Source organism: Micropterus dolomieu, linkage group LG18 (assembly GCF_021292245.1).
Source record: "Micropterus dolomieu isolate WLL.071019.BEF.003 ecotype Adirondacks linkage group LG18, ASM2129224v1, whole genome shotgun sequence".
NCBI classification, from domain to species: Eukaryota; Metazoa; Chordata; class Actinopteri; order Centrarchiformes; family Centrarchidae; genus Micropterus; species Micropterus dolomieu.
In genome coordinates, this window is record NC_060167.1 from 15,407,937 (window position 1) to 15,427,009 (window position 19,073).

The window sequence follows — 19,073 nt, forward strand, 5'->3', positions numbered from 1 at the left end:
CCAATGCTGTTTATGCAAGTCTGGAGATCCAAGAACAAGAATAATATAGGATGGTGTGTAGGGTGATAAAAGGCATAAAAAGACACCGTCTATGTAGGTCAGAGCTTTGAACTACAAAATTAAAGCGCAGATAATGAGAGTAATAAACAGACACAAAACAGGGAATAAGATGGAAAAGTAAAAAGGTTTTACAGTGCAGAGTCATTACAAAAAAATTAAGGGGACATTTAAAACACACATCAGATCTCGATGAACAAAACAGTTCAAAATATTTACTGTGCATTGTGAAAAAAAAAATTACGCAACAACAGTCAATGGCAAAATCATCATGCCACACTCATGGAGTTGGCTTCTGACAGTTTGGTCAAAAACATGCACACCAGTTGCACGGGGGAGGTAATGTTTTACACCCATGTTTTGTACTATACGCTGTTGTTGGCAAAGGAGGGATGGGCAATTCTTCATGACTTGTGGTTGTTTCTCAGTGGTTGTGTTTGCAAAACCTCTGAAGCCACGAGCTGAAGATGCTGAGCTTGACTTAGTGAGAGCATGTGCAAGGAGGGGGACTTCGCAGTGTGTGCACAAGCAGTAACTGACACTGCGTTAGAGACCCCTCCTGGCTCTGATTGGTTTTGTTCAGGGAGTGGTGGATTCTTGCAAATGGCATTAGGAGTAGTAGGAGGAACCAGAGGATTATCTTTCTCATGTTCTACAGTCAGGATTTAATGACATTTTTAGCAAATTGAAAGAAAGTTATAATTTACAGAATTCAATACTGCTGCTTTAAGGGGACTGATACTACTGACCCCAGATTCCCTGCATATGACCACAACACTATTGCTAATAAAAAATATTTTAAACGGACACTTGAGTTACTATTAAAAACTCTACCTCTAAACAGACTATCTCCCTTTACAACATTACAGGGGCTAATGTCTCCCACAGGGTGTTAAATGGCCAGGTCAATTTAGTTCTCTCTCCACAAATGAATTATATTAACCAATTTATGGATTCAAGTAAAAGCCTGAGGGAGGGAAGGAAGCGTGTGAGGGACAGAGAGTGAGAGAATGCATTACTGTCACCGCCTCTGCAATCGGAAAAATGTGACAGGTTAGCTGACTGACTGAGACCGGGCTTGTGAAGGTGATGCACAGTGCTCTGAGTGTGAGGGCCAAACTTCCCACCGGGTGAATCCTGCTCCTTCACAGTAATCACATCACTGAAATGTAACACCTTACTGCAAGTTTATAAAAGAAAGATCTTTTTCATTTGTGATATTTATGGCATTCATGCATCACTCGATAGTTTGTTACTGTAACGTGTTATTTTACTGGCTGGTAATTGTCCCAAGGTGTTAACCTTGGTACACTTCACATTAATTGCTAAGGTAGTGTAACCTAGTCTTTCAGTCAGTGCAATGCAGGAACATACATTTCAATTCAACATATTTTAAGAATTAAGTTTCCAAAAATAAATTAATAATGAAGAAATGTTTAAATGAAGCAGTTCTTCCATGGAAATATGTCCTTTCACTAGAATTAATACAAAATTGAACAGTGCTTTCCAGGGAACGCAGAAAGAACAGCCCTTTAAAATAAAGCATTACAGTTTTTACAGAGAAGAGAAGGTTGGAGACAAAGGGGGTATGATCAACCTGCTTTCAAGATGCATTGCCATCTCTTATTGTCATTGGTACATAGGTTGTGATCAGTGTTGGTTAAGTTTCTTCCAAATGTAATACGTTATTACTAGTTACTGTCATCTGAGAGTAATTAGTTATATTACAATTTTACTGTCTCTGAATTGTAATGTTTTACACTACTTTCACTGCTGTTTAATGGGAGCATTATTCTCATAGTAAGATCTGCCTGCATAGGTGGGTTCTAGTGATGTGCAGAGTTATATCTGCAGATTGGGTGGGTCTTTGTCATAAAAATTAACCTTCTGATTAATAGCACCCTGCCTACAATCTCTACCATCGGATTCCAGTAACAGGTAATAATGTTACCCTTCTACTCATGTATTTGTTTTTCTGGTGCCGAAATGTTTCTCGGTGTTGGTGAATTATTAAAAAACACACACACACACACACAATGGGTTAAAAGGCATTGTAATGCGCGTTACTGAGATTGTAACCTGTATTATTTATTTATTTTTTATTTTTTGTAATGCGTTATATTACTGCGTTACAGCAAAAAACAATACATTACTGTAATTGAGTTACTTTTGTAATATGTTACTCCCAACACTGGTTGTGATGGTCATTTTTTTGGTAATTGTGTAATCAGAGGTGAGTGGCGTACCTCTGCCATAGTCAGCAAATATACTACATAGAAACAATGTATTTATTGTGAGACCAACTAGCCTGAGCCATTGCCAAAAAATCCAGTTATTATTTCCTTGTACCAGGAAAACCATTACTCACTGGGAAACAGAAGCACCAGCAAGCGTAGTTATGCAGCTTAGTTATGATGTGTATCTCAGATGTCTTATTACAAAGACTAACACAAGTTACTTCCATCTACACTTTTACTGTAGAGGAAGATGACTGATGACTTATCACTCACTGGGTTTTACTTGATGTTGATCACACTGTGTACCCTTCACTTTCATCACCAAATCTTTACATTAACGCTCATTACAATGAGGTGTAAGGAACACAATCCTCCACAGTGGCAAAAAAATGAGGGAAGGAGGAACAGTCTGAAATGATCGGAGACACTGTCTGCGTTTGAAATTAATTAAAATTGACGGAATAAACCACTTGAATTCTTCCACTACACATTAAAGTTCCCCCATAAAATCCCTGTTGCCAGAAATTAAAGGGAAAATGTCATCAGCTATTCCTGGAATTTGTGTTTGTCCACAACAGCAATGTAACTCTCATCAAATAAAGTGAATGCTCTAAAGTAGGGGCTTTCAACCTTTTTAGATGTGGAGACTGGCAAGCTAGTAAAGAGTGGTCCCGCGGAACGCTGGGATGGGTGGGGGTAAGAGTTAGACCAGAATGAGTCAACTTTCCAGACATGTTTCATGACAAAAGACACATTGTTGTCAGAACCTATGCACATACTGTACATCATTCTGCTCAGTGAGGTTAACAACATCCAAGATTAAGTAACAACAAGAAGCAGATTTTTGACTGGAGAGGGACAAAGAAATGCATTTAGTCAAGATACCAAACAAAATACATTGATAAAGTTAAAATACGTTAATCTATTTAATTGTACTTCAAAAGTGAGCTGAGTCTTTGGTTAGCTCAGTGTTTTTGCCACTTTACACCTGTCGTAATATAAATCAAGCAATTCTTCATCAGTAAGACAGACATCAGACCTCTACAAACCATTTCACAGGCTAGCATTATAACTCTGGTGGAAGTGAGAGTGTCACTGTTTTCCTAGAATCTTTCGTGGGTTATGCATTAGAGCAGATTAATACACATTGTACCTTACACGTTTATTCTCTGTCACTCTCTCTGTTTACAGATGGCTGAAAAAGTTGCAACTTCTAGCAGCACATAATTATTGATGTGTAATTGTTTACATTTTAAGTTTTTGAGACTAATCTATTTCATTAACATAATCCATTTAGGAAAAGGTATTATAGCCCACAAACAGAACAGCTTTCAGTATCGGCCTGTTCTAAGTGTAGTTTATACAGGAAAGCGGTCTATTATTCAAATAATTTTAAAAAAACTTTAATATTAGCATCGGCCCCCAGAAACCCACATCACTATTATGCATGCCCTGTGTGACTTTTAAATGCTCTAAATTATTTCTTAGCCCTATGAAACATTTAAAGTCTTTCAAAACAAGTTAAAAACCCTAAAATCAAAACTGTAATAAAATATTTCACTCATATATCATCTATCACTTTCTGAGAGACTCCCATTATATCTGGTACCCTAAGGAAATTGTCTGACGTCTTCATCTCACAAGCTGTGGGGAATGACATACCTGTTGAGGTGGAGGGGCCTGCATGTAGCCTTGTGGGGGTGGTGGGGCCTGCATAACGGGCTGGGATGGAGGAGGTGGTGGAGGAGGAGGATGAGGATGTCCAGTGGCAGGCTGGTAGCCAGACGGTGGCGGCATAGGCTGACCTGTGGTAGCCATGATGTAGCTGGTCTGAGGAGGGGGGTGCTGGGACAGCACCGTGGGAGGAGGCTGATACATTGGGGGAGGCTCAGGGTTCTCACTGGAGCCCTGCCGACTCAGCGTCATCTGGCTGAACTGGGGTGCTAGCTCTTCTCCCTGTGAGAAATGGGAATGATGTCACTGGTGGGTTTTAATTACTATTACACTAAATACAAAACTATTAGTATGTATCCAGATTACACAGTATTGAATTGAACTGCAAATACTGCTCAAATACTCTGAAACACTAGCAGGCATTGTTGGCCATTTCCTAGTCATTAACTAGAAAAACATCTACACATTGACTTAATATTTAATGCACTTTTTAATTCATACCATTAACTAAAAAGTGCATTATACCAAGTCACTATTTGCATTATCTACAGATATATAAAGTTACAGGTCATGCTCTATAGCTTTATACATCTGTATATAAAGTTATAGATCACTTCAAATTGGTTGCAGACCTGTTTGCTACAAGTATTTATATGTCAGTGCCTCTTGTGAAGTTGTGTAAGGTCTAAGTGAGATCTGAGTGATTCATTACTCAAGTCATAATGCTACATTAGAAAAAGTGTGAGAGCAATGGAGACACGAGTATTAAAGGAACATCAGCATTTTGGAAAATACCCATCTACCATCTTACTAAGAGTCAGATGAGAGAATCAATATAAATGTAATCCCTTTGCATCCAGTACAATAAGACTGTTTGGCTAGATTGCGAGATAATGCCTATGACAAATTTTGTAAGTTGTTGGATCTTCACATCCGACTGTGGGTTTGACAGAAAACAAGTATATTTCTGAAAACACTTTAGTTCCTTTAAGGTCAGGGTCTATACGAACACTCATCAGGTTGCTGCTCATGTGGCAGAACATGTTCTTGGCTGATTAGGATGAGAGCACTGCAATAAAAAAAAAAAATTAATATATATATATATATATATATATATATAAAGTTAATTAAATTATTTAAGATATAAATATTACAGAATGTAAACACAATTGTCAACTGTTAGTCAGTCTAATAGGATGACAATCATATTTAAATGTTTCTCAAAATTAAAAATCAGATATGTTTCCATATGAGTTTGTGAGGGTTAGGGTTACAGTGGCTCAAATACATTGAGTTTTGCAAATTCTTAACACATGTCTGTGCACATTTGTAGAATGTGTGACAGTAATTAGCTTCCGAAAAAAATAATACACTACTTTGGTAATAGGTGCTTGGAGGATTAAAAATATTCTTTCACATCACAAGGAAACAAAAGTTTATATATCATTACAACTGCCAAAATAAAGTACACTTTTTTGGTCAGAGCAAATCACTTTTGCTTATTCATTCATTTGCTTAATGAACATGCAGCCAATCAAATGGAAGAGCACACAGATTATTACACAGCCTGAAGAAAAAGTAATACCTGAATGGTTCAGAGCAGCAAAGGCATAATTCATCCTAACTAATATGAACGAGAGCAGGGTATGAGAGTTGAAGTGTCTTGCAGAATACAGCAATAGCTAAATGCAAAGTATGAGGGTGTCAGTAATGCAGTCTTTAAAGGTGTGGTATGCAATTTAGGAGAAATCCACTACGATGACAAATACCATGATATATAGCGAACAATGACACCGCAAGTAATGTCATTAGCATAAGCTAAATTGTGGGTTCGCAAACTGTCGCTATTGTTGCTGCGAAGCTATCATGCAGAGAGGAAAAGAATTTCCCAGAGATAGCACACCAGCTACAGACAGCAATACTCACAACTGTCCTGCGACAATAGCTAACATCACAACAACAACTGCATGTCTTGAAGAAGTAGAAAGTAAGCTGAATGTCCATGGGCAAGTCATTTAACGTTATCTGACACATAAATCATGGCTGAAAAGGCCGGAATAGGGTTGTGTGGTTCGGTGTGAGCCACTTTCTTTTCCATTTACAGAGCTAGGGCAGAGTACAAACACTGGATTCTTTTCCTGTACACACACACACACAGAATGGACAGCTTGTGGGTCGTGAGGATATACTCGCTGCATTTGACAAAAAAAAAAAAATACAGGTGTACTGGATTAGCATTGCATACCCCACCTTTTACTAAATTAATATGTAGAGGTGAAGCTACAAGAGGTGTCAGTACCATTGTGTACTGCTGGGGAGGAGAAACTGGCAGGAGAACCTGGGGGCAGGAAGGGCTGGAGTAGGAGACAGGCTGAGAGGGCTGCAGAGATGCCACCGGCTATGCACACCACCAGAAAGAGGGAGGAAATAAAGAGGCAGAGCAGAGTAGAGCGAGAGAGAGCGAGAGCACCAGTGAGAGGGAGGGTGTCAGAAGCAGATGGAAAGAAGGGAATAAAGAGAAATTAAGACAAAAGACAGAGATGCGGGTTAGAACACAGAGGAAAAGTTGTTAATGAACAGATGGATAGAAATGGAAATCAAATTTAGTTTCTAAATATTATACAACAGCAATAAAACTCAACTAAATGAAACGTAATTACAGCCACGCAGAGAGAAACAAGAGAGCAAATGGCGGTCATTAGATATGTTGTCAATGACTATCAATAACTTTTATACTGTTGCTCAAAGTACCTTTTCCTTAGATATCGCCAGATTCAGCCTCAAGCACAACATTCATTTAATTACCAACCCAATGTAGAGGAGGAAGGTGGACAAAAGATCACTAAATATGCCACCAGAACAGTAAGTACATCCTCTGTAACTTGAAAGTGTGTCTTTGTTTTTACTGATATGGTTGACATAAATGCAGGTAGTGGAGGTACATACCTGAGCAATCATGTGGTTGCCCATGGGGTGTTGCTGCGGGGTGGGCAGCAGGGCAGTCTGAGGCGGAGGCGGAGGCTGTGGCTGTTGTGATGGGCAGGGTAGTAGGCTACGGCTAGACTGGGAGGCTGCAGGTGGGGGACACACATCAGGACTGACTAGGGGCAGGCCTAGTGATGCAGAAGAAAACATGATTGATACAGGGAATAATTTTGTATATTAATTTTGGCTCTGATCAACATGGTTAACCCACCAATCCTAATCAAAATAATTTTGTCATACAAAAATAAAATTCTGTAGTTATATTAATGTGTTTTTTCTTGCATTATCCTCTATTTTACAACATAATTTAAGTTTCCAGGGCCACTTAACTCAAGTTAACATTCCAGCAAGAGGTGAAGCATCCCTCTAGTCCAAATGTTTTAGGCCTTGTGTTAATTATTGAATAAAATATGAAATAAATTATTCCTGCTGGGAAAGTTGAGTACAGTTCAAAAAACAAAATACCATATTGAACTGAATATATCATAACATTGTTTTCTGGATATTACATTTGAAAAAGTTGGGGTTGCATTATATTCAAGGACGAGCACTGGTGTAACACTGGCTCATGCAGAGAGTGTTGCATTATGGCTTGTTGGTCGAATAAACCATCATCAAAACTAGTTCTATTCGACCATGTACAGACCCTTAGTCAAGGTACTGCTGCTGCTGCGTGAAAATGGGCCGAGCGTGTCTCCTGACAACTTTCCTGCAGAAACTGCAAGGACTTAATCATCTGTCGACCAGCCAAAGGTAACGGGTGTCATTTTAACATTGTCAATTTAACAATGAGGAGCTCAAAAAGAAAAATGCTACCAGCTAGAGAAAATATTTCAGACTGCTTCTAAGAGCCTGACAGGAGAGAGTGTGAATATGCAACCGATAGACAAGCTAAACAAATATCGGATTTACTTTGTGCTTTATGAGAAGTAAACCATGTTTCACTTTTCAAGAGAAAGGGCTTCAAGGGTGAGGACTTTTTTTTCCCTTGGACCAGTAGTATCTTAAAGGAAACTTTTCCAACAGGACTAAAAGTGTTTTGTATCTTCAAAAATTCCTTTTACAAGAAACAGTGATTAGGGGGTTTGTCTTATAATCAGTGTAGTTTTATACTCTATACTACATTTTTTCTAATTACAATGAAGTCATATCTACATTATGACTTCACACTATATGTAAAATATAGCCTACACGACTCAAGGTGATGCATTTTATTCATGATCTGCTTGCTTCACTTAAAGTAGCAAGAATTATAATGAATAGTAAAAGCTAGTGCTTCAGTTGGCGAACGCTCGCCTTTATGACATACACTAACTGTCTCTCCTTTTCCCCTAAACTTTCCTTCAGTCCTTACCAGAGCGAGAGCCTTTGCAGCTTCCCTGGGAGCCTTTGTTGCTGCCAAGGCTATCCCCTCTGGTAAGGATGGAGATGCCAGAGAAGCTGCTAGCCTTAGTGACGGGCGGCCGGAGGGTGCGGTTGGAGCTGTCTGAGTCGGTGCTGCTCCAGGGCCGTGGCTCCAGGCACTTCATGTCACTGTCTGTGCTGCTTTGACGACTGCTAGATGCCCTACTGGAGCTCTCACGGTTCCCTCTGAGAGAAGACAGAACGAGGACGATAAAGAGAGATAAAGAGATGAAATGATGGGGATAAAATGGGAATACACGCAGTAAAGGGGGAAAATTAAGAGGTAAAGAAACAAAAAAGTTAAAGCAAGAAGAGTTAAGAAGTAGCAAGTGAGAGATGTGAGCAGAGTTGGAGTGGAAAGAAAGAAGAACTCAGAGGAGAAGGGAGACAAAAATGTATATGTGTAGGGTGAGGAATATTTAGAAAAGGGGAAGATGTGCACATAGGAGAATTTTAAGCAGAGAACAATGTAGGTGGTAACAGAAACGGAAGGATAGTCATAGAAAAAATAAGAGAGGGGAGAGCAGAAGCAGAAGAGCACAGTAAGGTCATCAGCAGGTAGAGAGGACACACAGTGTGACAGGCTTTAGGATGGGGCATTCAACACAGATGCAAATTGGCTGGTTTAGTGAAACCACAATACAAATCAGGCAACAAACCACCAAACAATATTATTTCCAATTTAAACATATGACCGACCACACACACACACACACACACACCCCCCCATCCACATAGGAAAACATACATGCAGGGAGTAAAGATGCTCCAGACAATCAACACTGGGGGTGTAAGAGGATAGTACAGTGACACTGGGTGATACAAATTTCCATGAATTCAACAAACAAACCATCTAAGACTGGAGACAATATTCACATAAAGGACTTTACAGAATGAGTACTTGCATACATAGGTATTATATATTTGAATACAGATAAACAGCAACACATGCGCGTAAGATACTTTTTATTAATAGACAAGAAATTACATAGAAATAGACACACATACACCTGCAAATGAATACCAAATGTACATCAACACTCAAGACAGTAAAAGCAGATGTACATCAACACTCAGACTCACACACACTATCTACAAAATAACCACTTGCTACCACTGGTTCACCACTATGGTTCTTTTAACTATATTGCCGTATACACACTCATTGTGCTGCTGTGATGCTGTCACCCTGGATAAGGGCAGCTGCCAAGAAAACCAATGATCACACTGTAAGCGTAACCACCACTCTGGGGAAACCCCTCCATCACAAGTGAATGGTTGGGTCTGCCATTGACATATCAGCATTAAGAATATTACTGCTCCATTTGAATGTCATTGTGCTTATAAATAACTTTGAAAGAAAAATGAAATTCACAACAGAAAAATGTGCTATACATACTGTGGTGTGGCATTAGGTTGAATGTAGATAGAAAGCCTTGCTTGTGAACAGATACCTACAACTCTGCATTGAGGACGGCAGAGTAAACTAAAAAAAAACAGCTTAGTCAGCTGTAAACACTTGCTTTTTTCATCCTCTGAGAACTGGAAGAGGGATATGCACAGAGTACGTCCGAGTTGAGAGAACAAGATGAATTCAAAACATGTGAGGCTGATTGTGGGAATCTCCATGACGAGAACTGGGATGCGGTATGGGTTGTAAAACCCTAGTAATAGTGAGTGGTGTTTGAAGGTGGCTGAGGCTGATAAATATTTCAGGGAGACTGTAATTAATGGAGGATCTATTTTGAGTCCTCTCTTGGCACAGCCTATTTTAAGGAAGGGTGGGTGCTCTGTAAAGGGAGGCGCACTCTCGTTCGCTTTGCTCTGCAGACAAAGATGAGAGCAGGATGAGCGGGAGGAAGAAGAGGAGGAGGAATTCTGCTGTTGATCACATGATACTTCATCTCCACTCTCTCCTCACGACAGCATTCCCCATCACACGCACAAAGAGGGGAAAGCAGGGAAGCTAGGCTGTTGTTGTTATGTCCTGCCTTCACTCTGTTTTTATAAGGAGGCTCACATAAGAGCTTCTTGTTTTGGTGAAGTCTGGGGTTTAATGGCGTTCTTAGTTTAACAGCATGTATTCTGTAAAGTTTAACAAGTATACTTTATATGAATCCTAGGGCTGGGATGTTAAGCTCATTTTTAGTTGAAATGTAAAAAGCTTCAAACTAATTATAAGTGCTATATTAGATTACATGTCAACCTCCAATGAAATTTCTGCAAGTAGCACAAATAAAAGTCAGACAGGAATTCATAAAGACACCTGAAATGGGATGGTTCAAAGGCTGAAGATAAAAACGTAAAAAAAAAGAAAAAAGGAAGGCTATTGCTAAAAGCTAATCTTCAAGCCTCTAAATAACATGGCGCACACAAGAAACAAACAGAATGTATAGAACATACTTGAAAATGACAAAAACATTATATATTGTTGCATTCTAGATCTGAAACCTTTATTAGACAGCAATAGAGGAAACGAGGAAGAGAGATGCAACAAGGGTCCCAGATTGGATTATAGCTGAGGCTACTGCGGTCTATATTTGACAACCTCACACTTTTAAATATCAATTAATAATTTAAGTAGTTTTTTAAGAAAAACAAATGCTTAACATAACTGTTTACCGCTTCTAAAATGTGAATATTCGCTGGTTTTCTTAGTCCTCTACAATAGTAAACTGAATATCTTTGGATTTGGCTTGCTGGTCGGACAACAAAAAGCAACACAAACATGTCAAATTGCGCTTTGAGAAATTGTGATGACTTTTCCCACCACTGTCTGATATTTTACAGAACCAAAAAATTTATCCAGAAAATAATCAGAAGATTAATCGATGAAAATAATTGTCAGGTGCAGCTCTTTTGCACTTGAAGCAAAACACGGTCTTTTCTTTACAGTCTCTTTACAGCACTATTCCATTTATGCACCTCTTACATATTTGTATGTGCTACTATGCAACAGGTGACACGTTAAGAAAAAACTACAGAACTATGTCGACCACAAAACAAACAGGTTACTGTGGAAGTGATGCGGTTACTTCATATAAAGAAATGTAGTTGACGGTGGATGGGTGGAAAGGTAAGTAGGTCAGTCAGTCCCCAGTGAAACCACAAAGCAGCCATGCATGGGCCATGGGAAGCCCCACGGTGCAATTCTGGAATAGCCATCAATCAGCCGACTATGTCAAGCAAAGATATTAAAACCACCACAAGTCACCACTATCATCACCAAACCACTTTCAAATAATGGGCATGGCAACACACAAGTCAAAGTCAGCAGCACCCCAATACCTAAAGATCTGCCTCCTCTTTTGAGAGCTAGAGCAGTAGCCCTCAGTGGAAAGTCTGTTGGGGTTAACATTAGGAGAAAATGCTAAGGTTACAGGACTGGATTGGAGAACAGGATGGGGTTTAGGGGAGGGTGGGATAAAGAGGGGAGGAAGAGGTAGGCACAGTGCAGAACTTTCACCTCTGAGAAGAAGGGAAAAAAATAACGCACACAAGGCAAAAAACTGACTGTTGAAAAGCCCACGCTTCCTCTCTCTCTCTCTCTCTCTCTCTCAGCATATTATGTCCTAATCTTTTAACTTCAATGGCCAGGCTGCCTAGGGATAGAGGCAGTAACTGCTGTGTGAGCTACCTTATTTCTAGAAAACATTTGTTTGTCCACTACCTACAAATCTTTCTTAAACACGGTTTAGCATAACAGACAGTTTTGCATAGAAGAACCCTTGAATTTTTGGCACAGGAGAGAAACATCAGCAAATGCATATTGATCATTTGCCTTGCAATGAAAGTGTCTTTTAAAACTAAATGTTGTTTGAAGTCAACTCCATCAAACTTTTGTATGGGCTGGATTAAGAAGTGGTCAGATTTGCACAGAGAATCAATGTATAACCTGTAAAATGTGTTATGTTTATGGGTCTACAGCCTCCTGCCTTTCATGACTGAAACCTAACAATCATACTGTAGCTTTAAGGGGGAAGGTGGCAAGGATGGAGTCTTATAAACTGCACACACTCTCCAGTGGTATGCATGGTCTTACCTGTTGTCGTTGATGTATCCATTTTGAGAGGACTGTAAAAAAAAGGACACCTGCACATTATGAAATGCTTCATTCATCAAGTAGCACTTAAGACCAACAATCTTTGCCCATCAACCTTTATTCAAGTTTAACATCAGATGTATTTAGGATGTAAAGTGTGACATACAGTGCAGTCTTTCTTTCTGTAATCTGCTCTTTTCTTGCCAATTACTGTGTAGTTTTACCTCTTCCTATCTCTAAAAAGTATTACAATAAAAATCACTTTTCAAATGAGCTGTTTACAACTCACACACATGCACCAGTGTTTCTCACATATTAATTTATTTGTGGCGGCCACCACATCATCAACGGTGACCGCCACATATAGATTTTCATTTTCATTTGTTTTTTACGGTTTAAAATGGGTAAACTCGTAATTGGGTACAGAGCTGCACGCAGCGCATATATTCGCTCAGCACCTCTCGCTCAGTCTCTCTCTCTTTCGCGCGCACACATTGACAACGGAACACACCTTTAGACAAATCTGTCCAACACAAAGTCAATGTAAGAGACCCACCTCAAAAAAGTTATTAGCAAGTAGTCTAGCTACTAGCCTAGGACAGCTATGTTAACATTAGAAAAGTGATAGTCAACCCCCCCGCGCCACAGTTACACTGTCATTCTGTGGGAAACACTGCGTGCCCTGTGATTAGGAGTGGCAAGAAGAGACTGCTTTATATTAACGCATCACATTAACGCCGTTCTGATTCTTCTCTAATTAAGAAATACTGCCTTCTCACTAGGAGTCAATGGTAACATTTAATGACTGAGAAATGGATTGTCCTTCCCAATGTTTGTTACCCTGTCCAGGTCCAATACTTACTTCTCGGGCAAAGATCCGGTCTCGTACCCGCTGATATTCTTCCTCTCGCTCTTCAATGGACTTGCTACGTCGCCCGTCCTGCAGTGGCACACGGATCTAAAATTTGATAAAAGAATGGTATTGGAAAAATTCTAATATCTAATCTTCAAAATGCACAAGTACATTCTGATATTTTATGTAAATACTTGTATAGCCACAGTTAGCGCGACCTCCTGTAAATGTAAGTAGCAACAAGTCACATGATAACAGTAGAATGAGAGGGAGAGCAGCTGCCTGCTGTCAAAACATAACAGAATGGAAACTGTGCTAAATGAGTGTTTTGAGGGGCGGAATCAGCGTGGGAAGGTTTAACACCACAAACGTGATAGAACAGAATCATTCTACAAAAGGGATATGACAAATATGTAGATGCATTAGGCGCCAAAGAAAAGTGTCAATGCTTAAAACAAACATTGTTGGAAGGAATGAAGAAGTGTGAGAAACTTCCTTCAGACAGCAACAACACAAGCAGAGTTGATAAAAAATGATTAAATTTATTATTTTTTATTATAATGATCAAACCATGTTTCCGTGGTTGAAAACAACGTGTTTCGATGCTAAACTGAAAACCTCAGAAACTGCCACACGGCTGTACAAGCAAGGTATTATGTTCATTTTGAAAGGAATAGAAAATGTTGCAGTTCTGAGTTTTATAGCTGACAAACAGCTAACATGTGTATCTTTTGTCAATACTAAGTCTGACAGCACAGTGGATAGTCAGGTCTTGAATTGCAAAAAGCACAGCCCCAGGCTAAGCAATTTTGTGGCTCAAAGACAGAGAATAAGAAGCAATGGAGTTAAGGTATTGCAAAATGAATACTGTCAACTGTGTGTCATTTTGAAAGACAGGAACATGGAAGTTTACTACATGTGAATGGCTTTATTAATAGTTTAGTTCACTCTGAGTGTTGGTGTTGCTGGTATTGGAAATGAAAAAGTGGTATCATCTCCAGTTCTAATTTTTATTCATCAACAATCTAACAATCTTGTCTTTCAGTACATAAACAAAGATTATCCCTAACATTTGTCATGTGTAGTTATGAGACCTTACAAAGATAACATGACATAATGCAGTTGAAAATATAAGCTTGTTTAAAATAGTACTTCGAACAAAAGCACAGCTGATTGCTGTGTTTTGTTGCTGTGTCATATCGGCTGATTATATCAGCATGCCGATTTATCAGTTGTGCTCTATTATAGATTCCTAAAATCGCCTTCCACATGCCATTTTCAATCTCTGTTGGAACTGACGCTGTTTCACACCCACCTGCCAAATGTTTAACTACAATAATGTACAGTAAACCCTGTTCAAACCCTGCATGCTCTTACACACTGAAAAGGAAAAAAAAAAGGACCACCGTCTCAAAAATGCAGACTTAATTGTAGGTTTTAAGGTCCTTTTGAAAAATACATGAGATAATCCCACAGCAAACTGATGGTTGTAACTACAAAAATATGTCAGTATAAAGGGAAGGGACATGCTAGGACGACACTCTTCAATTTTTAAACGTAGTTAATTAATAAATGTCATGGTATACAATGCAGCCTACCTGATTATCATCCTTGTCCATGCTGGCATCATCTCTCTTAAGGATGAATTTCTTCTGGAAGTCCATGTTACGTTCATCTTTGATGTGTTCAGAGAACCTTTGTTCTGGGCTGTAGAAAGTACAAAGACAAAAGGCATGCTTTTTAACATCCTAAAAGAAAAATAGACAAAACATAACATTTGACTGCATTGCAGAAAGAAGTAGGAAAGAGTACTAGGAAAAAAACAACAGTTTTAACTGTTATTGTGGCAATGATAGTAGTTCTAAATCATTATGTTAAATCTGTGTTTTTAAACTTGTAAGTTTCATGATTTGCCACCGTATGCCTTTACATATCCTCATCCATTCATGTGGAAGACTAACTGTTAAGGTGCATCTGACTGCTGTTAACATCAACACAAGCATTATCATCTGACAAACCTATTGCCATTTTTCTTGTAAGGCAAGAAAAGTTGTTCTGCATAAAAAGTTGATTACAATTAGTGAAGGTTTCCAGATTTACTGTGTATGACCGCCCAAACCGAGACCAAGTCAAGACCAAGACCAGAGTCTATCGAGACCGAGACAAGACTCCACTTGCCAGGACACTCTTGTAAAAGAGATTTTTAATCTCCAGGAGTTTATTTATCCTGGATAAATAAAGGTTTGAAGACCAAGAATTTTAGGAGCTGAGACCAAGTCGAGACCAAGACCGAGGGAGGGCGAGACTGAGTCAAGACCAAGACCAGTTCCCCACATTACATGACACACACTAAAATGTGGAACCAGATCATAGGTACTTCTCAAATTGATCTGAAAGATCCACATTCCCATTAAAACACCCACATACAAACACTAACACTAAGAGCTGAAATCAACTTAAGCATCTTTATTCAATACTCCTTTTCCATGCTTAACATCACGGGGATGGGTGACCGTTGTTAACGGCAACAACGCATTTTTAATTAGGGTTATTTGTTGAATTTGAAGCAAGACATTTTACATCCGATCAAAGTTAGGATGTTAACAAATAAATCAGACAATGCAAAAGCAATTTATTGGTATTGATATGTTATGGTCTTGACTGGTTTTGAAATAAAATCCAGAGTCCTCAATGTCCAAGACCGAGTGCAAATGTGGTTGAGTCCGAGACGAGACTAAGACCATCAAAAAGTGGTCTCAAGACCGGTCTTGAGTACTACAACACTACTACTGTTAGTAGAAATAGAAGAAGAATAGAAGAAGTGTTGATATAGGAAACTTAAAATCATAAATTTGTAACATCCCTAGATTTGTCATCAATTACTATTAACCGATTGCCTTACTGTTTTACATTATAGATTTAACACCGTTATTTCCTGGCTAGGATACAATGCAAATTCATTAATTTCAGACATGAGACTTTCTAAATATGGAATACTTTACACTGTGTTAGATAGTTAAGAGTTGAAAGAATTATGACTTGCCCAAAAATCAAAGACTATTACGGTAAAATCTGTCCATTTGGCAGATTATTTCACCATAAAATGTCCAAGTAACTTATTCTGAGGAAGGAAGATAAGTTATATATATTTGTAAAACGCATCACACATTTCAGCCAGGAGTCAAGGCAAAATGTTGGTTCTTTGGCAACAGGTATGTTTTTGCAAAATAACTTAACTACTACCTACATACACCTTCTCCCCAAAAGCTGTGGGGTATAACCTAACTTAAACAGCTTCTAAATTAACATCCTCTCTGTCTCGAGTTCACACACAGTGTGATAAGCATACTGTGTGGTTGTGTTGATTAGTTTAGATGCATGCAGGACTGAAGCTGCCTTCATTTCTCAGGTATTTTGATACTGTGTCCGCTTTCAGCAGAAAAAAAACTTTTTTCGTTGCTAGTCTGTCAAATTTGTGGTTCAGATTGTTCAAACAGAGTTCATGGCTGCGGTTCCTGTGTTATCGCAGCAATGTTGGCCTGTTATTGTGTGTTTAAATCACATTATTTATGTAGCCTTCTGGATTTAATTTGCATATATAGCTCCTACAATAACCCCTATTGACACCATTACAATCTTGGTATCTGGAAAGATGAGAATAAATGGCATTTCTTTAGCGTTTTAAACTCAGTACATTCTGTGCATACCTATATAAAGATTTTGAAAAAAAAAAAAATTCCAGATCAAGTTTCCTGTAGACTTTAGACTGCAGCTGTTGAAGACTGGACCAAAGTCAGGAACTACACTCACATGCGTGTGTTGCCCGTCTTGTTGATGATAACAGCCTTGCCTGTCTGATCCACATTGTGGTCCATGCCGAAGTAGGCAGCCACACGGTGCAGCAGCATACGGTGATAAGAAGTCATCTGAGGAAACTTCTTATATTGGTTACTAGAGGGGAGACAAAGTTGTAAGCAGCATATGTTATTTTCACAGTATACTGCAATGAATTGCTAAATTACTTTTCTTTTTGTTGAATGGTGTCATATCTATTCAGGAAGTGTACATTTCTTTGTTGCATTTCAAATATTTTGAGAACACAACCCTCTTGTGTTTGTTCTATGTAAAAATAAATGGATGGAAATGCATTCTAATGGGATTCTGCGATGTTTCACCAGGCTGTCTGAAACAACATCCCCTTTCACACAAAATTGTGTACCAGACATTTCTAAAGAACAGTGGTTAATACTCAAATTATGACCCATTTGTAACTCCTGTAATACTGTATCTTCTCTGCGGTCTTGCTTCCCACAAGAATTATCCTCTCTAAAAAAAGTTTCAGGTAGTTTTGGCAAATTCTGAGGTGTTTGAAAAGCAGGAAGTCCCACGTTGGAGACAATTCATTTGAGGTTAGATGATTTACTGCTTTCAGACATTTTTGATCATAATACTTAATAATAACAGTATTAGCCTAATAACAACACTGGTTACAGAAGAACACAAGGTCCTTCCTAGAAATATCAGCAGCCTAAATTTCCTCCCTAACATCAACTTGCCATATTTATTTCATTACCTCGGCAATCTATAAATAAAAAGGACTGAACATGGAAGGGCCAAATTTAAATACAAGAGAGTGGTTAGGAAGAACGTGGCTTACTTGTCATCATTAATGAACTCCAGGATATCTTGTTCTAGTTTGAGCAGCATCATTCGATCCCTGCTGGGCGAAAAGGGAGGGGGGGGTGTTGAGAGGGAGGAGCGGACAAGTGAGGAGTGAAGCGAGCATACCAGCCAAAGATCAAAGGAATGATGTATGGCAATAAAAACTTCCAACAATAATGGTTGTATCACCTCCATTACAATGGTGATCCTTCCAACATCTTTTTCAAACTGCATTTTTGTCAGTCCTTTAAACACCCGGATGCATTCATGTTGCCTGTTAACGGATTATCAGCCCTAACATTCATAACACTTGGCAAATTAATTTTGTTTTTGCCATTTATAAACAACTATGTATTTGACCAAATAAATCAACGTAAAATGATCAGCTCTATCCCATCTAGCTCATTTTCACTTTTTTGTTCATCATCTGTTTCGTACCTGGGATTGTTTTTCAGTGTGTTGACCAGAAACTCATGAACATCGATGCCCGTGGAGTCAGTGTATTCCTGACTGGAGTCTAAGAGAGAGGCAGACAAGAGGAAGAGAAAGTTGAGAGACTTGGGTAAAAAAAAAAAAAATAAGAGACTAACTGTCACTTCTGTAAAGTACAGGTAACACAAAGTGTTCAGAGTCAGAATATTGCTGAGCATTGCTCCTAAAATGGCACCTCAACACACGACAACGACATTACAGGATGTTCATGGAGGATAAACATACGCAGATAGCATGAGACACCAGCTTGCTGTTCTTCTATGCTGTCAGGCATACACACACTCTTCAGGGGATCATTTTCCACTACACTAGACAGTTGGGCAAGCCAGTTCATCTCTGCTTCTCTCAGTCTAATGATGCCTGAGGGCCTCTGGTGAGAGAGGGAGTGAGGTAGGTAATTAAAAAAAAATAAATAAAAAAGAGGGAGGGATCCTATTATCTTCCAGAGAAATTAGCTTGACATTATATTAGTTGGGGTATTTATAATACAGTGGACATCATGTTTACATGCAACAGTCACGACAATACAAACCTTGTTTAAAAATGTGGGACATTTTAAATGACACTGTTATTTCGCGTTTACTATATTTGTGTAAGGTAAAAAAAAAAAAAAGTAATCTATTTATTATTAGATATTTGAAATACCTTTTAATCTCGTCTTGTGTAA

The 19,073-nt window shown here is 38.8% G+C and overlaps 1 protein-coding gene across 10 annotated transcripts in view; it reads right to left on the bottom strand.

The window, feature by feature from the left end:
• LOC123957015 (R3H domain-containing protein 2) overlaps positions 1-19,073 on the bottom strand; it is a 74,336-nt gene that overhangs the window by 12,200 nt on the left and 43,063 nt on the right. For 4 of the 10 annotated variants that reach the window (XM_046029605.1, XM_046029610.1, XM_046029606.1 and 1 more), the window contains exons 9-18: positions 18,353-18,431; positions 17,910-17,969; positions 17,063-17,203; positions 14,851-14,959; positions 13,262-13,357; positions 12,400-12,449; positions 8,308-8,543; positions 6,915-7,081; positions 6,268-6,366; positions 3,957-4,250 (exon numbers count right to left, since the gene is read on the bottom strand). In XM_046029605.1, coding sequence (XP_045885561.1) covers positions 3,957-4,250; positions 6,268-6,366; positions 6,915-7,081; positions 8,308-8,543; positions 12,400-12,449; positions 13,262-13,357; positions 14,851-14,959; positions 17,063-17,203; positions 17,910-17,969; positions 18,353-18,431 — 1,331 coding nt within the window. The remainder of the gene's footprint in view (positions 1-3,956; positions 4,251-6,267; positions 6,367-6,914; positions 7,082-8,307; positions 8,544-12,399; positions 12,450-13,261; positions 13,358-14,850; positions 14,960-17,062; positions 17,204-17,909; positions 17,970-18,352; positions 18,432-19,073) is intronic. The other 6 variants (XM_046029611.1, XM_046029607.1, XM_046029612.1 and 3 more) reach the window with 5 other exon arrangements.